This window comes from Myotis yumanensis, unplaced genomic scaffold, assembly GCF_028538775.1.
Source record: "Myotis yumanensis isolate MYYU_CA2020_CCGP unplaced genomic scaffold, mMyoYum1.0.hap1 SCAF_2, whole genome shotgun sequence".
NCBI lineage: Eukaryota > Metazoa > Chordata > Mammalia > Chiroptera > Vespertilionidae > Myotis > Myotis yumanensis.
The window spans coordinates 891,511-900,826 of record NW_027223753.1 but is presented as its reverse complement, the minus strand read 5'-3'; the positions used below and the strand labels follow the sequence as shown (position 1 = coordinate 900,826).

The window sequence follows — 9,316 nt, the reverse complement described above, 5'->3', positions numbered from 1 at the left end:
CCTCCCGCCCCATCGCTCCCCCCCAGGCCTGGGTGGGACAGGGCCTGCCCAGGGCCCCATCCCCCCGGCTCCTGGGGACAAGAAGCCACTGCGTGTCTACCTCTTCCCCATGACGTTTGGGGACACAGCTGGCAGAGGCGGGGGTGACTGGAGGGGACAGTGCCAGGGGACGGACAGGTGGCTCCCTCGTGTCCAACGTGGAGGCCGCGTCTCCCTCCGGAGCCTGCCCGGCCCCACAGAAGCGCACCCACACGCACGAAGCTCCAGCTACACCGTTTAGCTTCCTTTGAAAAGGGGCTGAAAAAAACACGACTAGAAAAACAAGGCTGACACGCGTTCTGAGAGTTGCCTGACCCTTTACACGACACGGTAATAATGCCCATCGAGGGTGTACGTGTGGCAGAGGTTAATTCCATGCATACAGGTTTAATAACTGCAAAAGAACAACAAAGCGAAAAGAAAAAACAAAACCCAGACGCTCGCTGCGATCACGGTGTCCCTTTTGCATTGCACTTCAGAAGGGGGCCCGGCGGCACCCAGGCCCCCAGTAAACCCAGGGCGACCCGCAGGGGATGTCGCACCCACGTCCCCGCCCCGACGGCGCAGCTGCCGTGGCGTCAGGGCGGAGACGGCGAAGAATCCGGTAAGATCTCCCTCGTCCGCGAATACCGTCATCTCCGGGTGGGCAGCGCCTGTCTCCCGGGAAATCACTTTCAAGCTTGGGCGTAGGAAACCTTATACGATTTGCATAAACAACAGCGGAGAGTAAACGAGATTATCTGGAATAAATGCAAGGAACTTATTCTTATAGTGGCAGATTCGATCGCTACTGAAGACGGATATCTGGGGGTAGAAAGACGAGTCGGGATTCGCTGTACAAGATGCTGGAAGGCACAGAACTACCCCCGAAGTTCAGTTTCTGCATTCCGTTTCCGTGTGATTCCCTTGTTCAACCGAGCACCAGAGGGGCTTCTCACGCTCGAGACGAGGCCGGGACCTGCGCTGGAGCGGGTTCAATGTCCGAAAAGTAAGAACCTCAGTCAACTGGGGGATAAAAACGGGGGAGGTTTCCGACAAAGTGCAGTTCTAAGTGTACGTTTAAATGAACAAACAAACGAAGAGAAGAGGAGGGTGAAATAATGCTGTTTTGTTCCGATGCTGCGGCCTCAGCTGGAGGAGCGCCATCTGCCCAGCGGAGCAGGTCGCTGCGGTCAGGCGGCACGGACGGTCCTGTCCCCTCCGGCAGGCGGCGGGCGCCCCTGCCCCTGCCCAGGGCGAGGGCGGGCCGGCTAAGGCGGCAGTGTCAGCTCCGGCGCGGGCGCTCCCCGCTCCCCGCGGCAGCACAGGAGACCTGGGTCCTTGTCGCTGAAAAAATAGACTCTGGAGAAAAACCCTGCCTGTCCTCGTGCAGCCGCGGGCCGAGGAGCTGTGATGGCTTCGCCGGGCGCCGCCCCGGCTCCCTTAGGGTCCTCGATGGCGTCATGTGGTGGTGGGGCTTTTAAAAGTTAGTCATTAAAAAACGTGTTGAATTTTTTTCTGAATATCAAGTCTCCTTATTGGTTTTAAATAGCTTATAACAAAAGTGTAATGTTAGGATGTCCCAGGCAAGCGGAGGCCCGCGGCCGAGCGGCCGGCCGGCTGCGGTGGGGCCCAGCTTGCGCCTGAACTTGGCCAGTAGAAAATTTGCTGTGGATTCCAAAAGAATGTGGTTCCAAACACTCGCTTGGTGTAGGCACAGTAAGACGTTGTGCTATCTGGGCCGGGAGGAGGGCGGGCGGCCCGCCCACGCAGACACCCACGCAGAGCCCCGCGGCGTGGCGACTGCCCGCCCTTCCCCGCAGGGTCCAAACCGGGACAGGACGCAGGGGGTCCACTAGGGCTCCAGCTCCGTGGCGCTCTCGCTGCCTGCGGCCTCGGGGCGGGGCCGCGGCCACAGCTGCTCCTGCAGCTCCTTCACCACCTTCTCCAGGTGCTCGCGGGCCTCGCGCTCCCGCAGCAGGTCTGCGCGCAGCTGCTCGCGGTCGGCCTCGGCGTGCTGCAGCTTCACCTGCAGGTCCTCGATCTGCAAGGAAACCCATGTCAGCGCCCCCACGCCCGCCGTCACCGGCGCCGGGAGGGCCGCCAGGGTGCCAGTCCGGACCCACGCCGGCCGCCCGCGGGGCACGCGGGGCACGCGGAGCCCAAGGAGGGGACTCGGGGCAGCAGCTGCCTGGGGCCTCAGCGAGGCCGGCGGAGAGGCCACCCAGCCCGCTGCCCGCAGAGGGCCCGCGGGATCCCCCCGCCCTCCCGGCCGGACCCGCCCTCCCGCGCACCTGGGCGGAGTACTTGGCGCGCAGGCGGCCGGCCTCGCAGCCCTTGTCGCACACCCGGACCTGCCGCGCCTGCTCCAGCTCCCGCTTCAGGCGCAGCCGCGCCTCGTTGGCCTCTTTCATCTTCTTCTCGTTCTCGGCGCGGAGGCGCTCGATCTCCTTCCGCAGGTTGCGCTTCGCCTCCGTGGCTTCCCGCAGCTTCTCCTTCTTGGCCACGCGCAGGAACTCCAGCTCCTGTGCGGCAGCTCGGTCACCGCCTGCCCGACCCCCCTGGGCTCCCAGCTCTGCCCCCACCCACTCCCACAGGAACAGGGCTGGCGGGCAAGCCAGGCAGATACACACACACAGACACGCGCACACACACAGATGTGCACATGCATGCATGTACAGGCACGCATAGACACATGCATACAGACACACACAGACACGCACACACACACACAGATGTGCACATGCATGCATGTACAGGCACGCATAGACACATGCATACAGACACACACAGACACGCACACACACACACAGATGTGCACATGCATGCATGTACAGGCACGCATAGACACATGCATACAGACACACACAGACACGCACACACACAGATGTGCACATGCATGCATGTACAGACACGCATAGACACATGCATACAGACACACAGACACGCACACACAGATGTGCACATGCATGCATGTACAGGCACGCATAGACACATGCATACAGACACACAGACACGCACACACAGATGTGCACATGCATGCATGTACAGGCACGCATAGACACATGCATACAGACACACAGACACGCACACACAGATGTGCACATGCATGCATGTACAGGCACGCATAGACAGACACATGCATACAGACACACACAGACACAGATGTGCATAGACACACATGTACACACGCATAGACAGACACATGCACAGACATGCGCACATGTACAGACACACAGGTGCATACAGACATGCACACAGACACAGACGTACACAGACACACACACGCCTGCCCTCCCCGCACTCTGGCCGCTCCACGGCACCTGTGACCCAGGAAGTGCCACCACTGGGCTCCCCTCTGCCTCCACACCCTCCTGTCTCCCTGCACGTTGAGGGGTACCCGCAAGGTCCCACGGCCTCGGGGTTCTCACCCCTGCGTGCCAGGGCTCCGCTCGCACCAGCACCCACTCTGGGCCTGGGGTCTGGCCAGGAGGCTGCTGCGGAGCCTGGGCCGCCTTCTCCCGAGCTCCCTCCGTGCCCACGGTGCCCAGCCCCTGGGGCTTCTTTGCAGCCAGGGCTCCCTCAGCGCCAGTGGCAGGCGGCACCGAGCCAGAGGGAGGCAGCCCCTCCCCCGCTGCTCCAGCTGGTTATCTGTGACGCACCCTGCAAACACTCTCATGAATATGCATGTGGGAGTCACACCTCAACCAGAGCCAGGCCCCAGGCCGGAGGGCAGCGCCAGGGAGGGGAGGGCAGCGGAGCACAGAGCCTGGTGCCTGAAATACGCTTAGAGGGGGCGCCCGATATCCTGGGGCTCTCGAGACCAGACCGCAGGGTTGTGTTGTGCTAGCAGCCCACGTGTGAAGCTGTCCCGAGCCGCCAGACGCCAGCAGAGGTGTGAATTCACCAAAGCTGGTGTGAAGGCCCCGCCCGCCCGCCCGCCCCAGGCGCTGGGAACTCACTCAGCCTCCCCCACTCCTCAGAGAAGCAGCAAGCAAGCCTGGGACAGCAGTGGGGAGACTGGCTGAGCTCCAGGACCCACAGGGTCCTGCCCTGTCTGCCCTGCTCGGGGGACGAGGGTGCCGCTGGGGCCCAGACGGCTTCAAGCCTCCAGCCCCCTTGTCACAAGAAAGTCACTTCCGTGGGGCTGTCTAGACCTGGGGAGGGAGGAAGAGGCAGTGTGTGTGTGTGTGGGGAGGGGGGAGCCATGTGTGTGTGGGGGGGGGGCCATGTGTGGGAGGGGGGAGCCGAGTGGGGGAGAGAGACTTGGGGGGGGAGCCAGGTGGGGAGGGAGAGCCGTGTGGGGGCAAGTGGCAATGTGGGTGCGGAAGAGCCGTGTGGGGGGCATCGCCTGTGCCTGGCCACGCGGACACCGTGTGGGCCTGCACACCTGCTGCTGGGGGCTGGCGGCCCCTCCTTCTAGAACACAAGGCTGAGGAAAGGCCCCTCAAAGCCCCTGCCTGCAGACACGGCGTGGCCCTGCGTGTCACCTGGTGGAGGCTGCGCTTGGCCTGCAGGGCGGCGCTCAGCTTCTCCTCCTGCTTCACGCGCATCTTCACCACCTCATGCAGGAACTTCTCTTTGGCCTCCTTGGTGTCCAGGCCGCCCTCCAGGGCTTGACGCAGGTGCTCCAGCTCCGCCTCCAGCCCCCCACTCGGGGTGTCGGTGGGGGCCGAGGTGTCCGGGGCTGTGGGCGGGGCGGGTGGGGCATGCACCCCTGGGGAACTCAGGTCCTTGGCAGAGCTGGACGAGGTAAAGGACGGAGAGGAGAGCGAGGACAGGGAGGAGGTGACTGTGGAAACAAACAGGTGCCAGTTACGGGGGAGCTCGTGCCACCCCCTCCCGGAAGGGCTGGCCGCCGGGGAGAAGGACTGGCCGCCGGGGCGAGGGGCTGGCCGCCGGGGAGAGGGGCTGGCCGCCGGGGCAAGGGGCTGGCCGCCGGGGAGAAGGGCTGGCCGCCGGGGAGGAGGGCTGGCTGCTGGGGCAGCAGGCGGGCTCACACGTACATTCCTCTCTGCTCTCCACCTCCACCTCTGCCTCTGAGTCCTTGTCATCCTCCGGGGTGACTGTGGGCGCCTGCGTCTCTGTGGGCCCAGGCGTGTCCACGGCCAATTTCCGCTTCCGCGGCTGGATGCAGGTGGTGAGGGGCTCGGGGGCCCGGGAGACGATGGTGGCACATGGCGGGCTGCTCACCACCTTCTGCTGGGCCGGCGGGGCCAGGGCCACGTTTGGGGCCACACCAGTCTCGAAGCTCTTGTAGGAGTAAAAGCTGCAGGGGCAGAGGCACGTGGTGGGGGGCTGTCAGCGCCGGCCAGCAGGCGAGTGCCCAGCACGGAAGGTGTGAGGGAGACGCCAGCAGGGCCCCGGGGGCTGAAACCAACACTGGCTGCCACGGCTGCAGCCAACCCTGACTCCACAGGAAGTTCCAGACCAGCTCAACCTCACGCCCATCACAACGGCCAACTGGCAATGGCTGGACAGCCGGGCCTGGGCATCAGGAAGCCCACAACCACCACACGCCAGGCACAGATGCCCAGGGTCACTCAAACGAGAGGCGGGCCCTGGCTGGTTCGCTCAGTGGTTAGGGTGTCAGCCTGTGGACCAAAGGGTCACAGGTTTGATCCCCAGACCCGGGGCACGTGCAGGAAGGAGACAAACAATCGGTGTGTCTCTCACATGGATGTCCCCCGCCCACTCCCTTTCACTCTCTAAAGATCAATGGGAAAAATACCCTTGGGTGAGCAAATAACAACAAAAAAGCCGAAGGCAGGCCCCACTGCCCCAGCCCACGGAGGCTCGGGAGCGTGTGACAGGCCCGCACAGGCCAGCACAGGCCACGCACGCAGGTGGGAGCGCCCTGCCTCACCGGCAGCTGCCTGAGGTCGTCCCTGGCGGGCAGCTCAGTAGGGAGCTGACCACTGACTCAGAGGCTGCAGAGTCCAGCGGTGCCCAGGCCTGCGGGGACCGCTGGCCGCTGAGCAGCCGGCCCCTTACCTGTCTCGAATCAGGGCTGGGAGGTGGGGGGAGAGTTCCTTGTCACTGGCAGAGACGGCAGGGGACCAGGGTCGGAAGGCGGAGAGGCGCTGGCGAGGGTGCGCACAGCCCAGGCTCTGCGGGGGGCGGGGGGGGGGGCACCGGTATCAGAGGCCAGTGCATTGCACTGGGGGCCCCGCCCCACAGGCCCCGCCCCACCCATCATGCACCGCCCCGCCCCTCACCCGCCCAGCCCCGTGCAGACCTTGCTGGAGGAGCTGGCCAGGGTCCGCAGCCAGGTGGACTGCTTGTCCTTCTCAGAAGACGTGGGGTGCTGGGAGGGAGCATCGTCTGTTTTTCTGATGGAGACGGGGGGCTCAGAGGAGACCTGTGAGCGACACAAATGTTCCCGTTGGCACTTGGGGACGCCCACGCCCTGGGTAGGCCCCCCGCAACCAGCAGACTCCACTGATGCGCTGTGTGGGGCCCTCGGCGGGACAGCCCTCACCATCGCCCCGCGGTGCCCAACAGCCAGCAGCAGCCGAGGGCCTTCCAAAGGCTGCGCTGACCAGCCCCGCTCCCCGGCCCAGTGGCCTGTCCGGGAAGCCCCCAGGGGCAGATTCCCAGGCCGTGTGCCTGTCAGCAGCCAAAGCTCCCCTGGGTGTACGGTGGGGTGGGGTGAGCAGCCTGCAGCAATGAGCTCTCTAAGAAAACATCTCAGAACAGAGGCACCGCTCACACCAGGTGAGCTCAGCTTCCTGGCACTGGGGGCCCAGGTGGGCTCCTGGGGAACGCAGGGTCTCGACTCCCAAGGTACAAGGGGCCTGGGCGTGTCCAGGAGACTCGGGGGCACCCAGAGCGGCTGTGCCTGCATCCACACCACGGGCCACACACACCCACTGAGGGCCAGGGGCTGGGGGACGAGGCCCGTCACCGCCCCCCGCCCCCACCCCGCCGGGAGCGCTGGGAGACGGTGTTGTGCCACAGAACTGGCCCTAGGGGTGGGGGCTCCCTGGGGGTGGGGGGAGGCGGTCAGTCACAGTGCTGCTCACCACGGCTGTCACCAGGAAACAGGAGACCTGGACCGGCCCGACCCGAGGCAGGGACATGGACCGAGGGCTCCAGGGGAAGGTCCGGTCCAGGCCCACAGAGCGAGTGCGCAGCGCGTGAGCGGCGCCTGCACCCCGCCGAGGGGCAGCCACTGGTCCTGCAGCCCCTCTCCGCTCAGGGAGCCTCACCCCCAAATTCCACTCCGGGAAGCAGGCAGCCCTCCAGCCCCGGGAGGACTGTGGACAAAAGGGGCCACATGCTGACCTGACAGGCTCAGGGGAGGCCTGCATGGCGGTCTTGCAAACTCAGACCTAAGTGACCACAAAGGATGGTCTGACATTAAACTTTAACTAAAGCAGTGATGGCGGGCAGTTACGTCCTAGGCCGGTATCTTCACTGACAAGGTCAACCTGTACCTTCGCTGAGCCTGTCTGTCTTTTTGCATCTATGATAACACACCCTTGACATGTCTGGGTCACTTGTAACTTCCCTTTTTCTGGAGCCCCTGGGGCACAACCAGATGTGCTGGGCGCCAGGACAGAGACCACAAACTCCTTCATTATCATGTTAATTGATCCTGCACCCCCCTAAGCATGTGTCCATCATTTTACTTTTTATTCAATCCCAGGGGTTTCCCTGCTTTGCTTATCCCTCCTCCTTCATCTATTACCAGTGGATTTCATGTAACCCACCTCCGTCCCTCCTTTGATCACAATGTATAAATACAGATGCAACCCGGCCATTCTCCGGAGCATTATCTCAATCATTGAGGTTCTGCTTCCCGGCCTATGTCGTCAGTTTGGCTCAAATAAACGCACAATTCTTTACAGGTTTCAGTGGTTTTTACGTTAACAGGACGATGACCCCAAACACCTGGGGCCAGGAGGGCGGTCCAGGCGGCACAGAGCAGCGGCCTGATGGAGACGGCCCTGATGGAGACGGCCCTCGGGAAAGACCCGCAGGGGGTGGCCTTTTCGGGGAGACGCCCCATGAGGGTGCCAGTGGCCGACCTCTGCCCGCACCGGCGGGAGCCGCCACCTGAGCACAGACGTGAGGGGCGGGTTACAGGGCAAGGGTGGGGCTTCCTGTCTGAGCGGATAGGAGGAAACAAGCCGGGTTCTCACCAAGAGAAAGCCACAGGCGCCAATTCCGAGAAACCTCAGGGAGGGAGACGGGGGGGGGGGGGGGGGGGGGGGTGTGTGAGAGAGGGTGTCAGACAGCCTGGGGCGGCGGCCACACCCACCTGCAAGCCCATCAGCCCCGCCACGGCCCGGCCCCAGCACTTCCTGGTCAAGGCAGTGTGCACGCAGACCCCCCACCCAGGGACGCCCAGGGCCTCCCCCACCGGGTGCTGGGGCTGGGGGACCCGGCGGGGCAGAAGGCCAATACAGAGCTGGTCCCACTGAGCGCATCCCTGCAGAAGGCACAACACCTGGACCCTGAGTGCCCCGCCCCAGGGTCAGCCCTGGCGGCAGGACAGGGACTCTGCCCGCTCCGGCCGGGAGGGGACGGGCCTGGCCCCTGGGGGCTGACCCAGCTGCAGGAAGGGCTGTGCAGGGTGAGGAATCCCGCAGAGGAAGTGACACCACTGTCCAGCTGAGACCCTGGTGTGAGACTGAGCACGGACCGGAGGGCAGGAGGGCAGGCCATCTGGGCGGCAGCCAGGCCACAGTGCTCACACCCATCCTGGCCCCAGGCTGCAGGCACTGGGCGAGGCCAGGAGGGGAGAGGGGCCGCCCCTCGAGGACCCTCCTGTCCGAGGAGCAGACGGTCTGGGCTGAATGTGCTCAGCTCCAGGGACAGCAGCAGGTGGAGGAGGAGCAGAGTCCTCCAGGTCCTCAGGGCCGTGGTCAGCAAACTGCGGCTCATGAGCCACATGCGGCTCTTTGGCCCCTTGAGTGTGGCTCTTCCACAAAATACCGACTTCTGCACATGGGCCGCGAAGTTTCAATTGCACTGTACATGCGTGCTCACACGTGGTATTTTGTGGAAGAGCCACACTCAAGGGGACAAGAGCCGCATGTGGCTTGTGAGCCGCAGTTTGCCCACCACGGCTCTAGGGTGGGGGGACCAGATGGGACAAAAACCCCGATGCCCCCGACGTGAAGCCCAGGAGCGTGCCAACCCGAGAGGCGGTGGCGAACTCACCACAACCCAGACGGCACCGAGAGCCACACACGGCTCCAAGGGGGCGCAGGGCTGCCCCGGCTCCGAGGGACCCTGGCAGGCTGACCCTGTCCGCACGCCCTGCAGCCTACGAGCCTGCGGCCAGGCC

The 9,316-nt window shown here is 64.2% G+C and overlaps 1 protein-coding gene across 1 annotated transcript in view; it reads right to left on the bottom strand.

Annotated features, from left to right (window-relative positions):
• Window positions 1–406: 406 nt before the first annotated feature.
• Window positions 407–9,316, bottom strand: part of SKI (SKI proto-oncogene) — a 49,147-nt gene continuing 40,237 nt past the window's right edge. The window contains exons 2-7 of the mRNA XM_070403881.1: window positions 6,257–6,379; window positions 6,013–6,128; window positions 5,025–5,287; window positions 4,509–4,810; window positions 2,313–2,543; window positions 407–2,062 (exon numbers count right to left, since the gene is read on the bottom strand). Of these exons, the coding sequence (XP_070259982.1) occupies window positions 1,874–2,062; window positions 2,313–2,543; window positions 4,509–4,810; window positions 5,025–5,287; window positions 6,013–6,128; window positions 6,257–6,379 (1,224 nt within the window). The 3' untranslated portion in view covers window positions 407–1,873. The remainder of the gene's footprint in view (window positions 2,063–2,312; window positions 2,544–4,508; window positions 4,811–5,024; window positions 5,288–6,012; window positions 6,129–6,256; window positions 6,380–9,316) is intronic.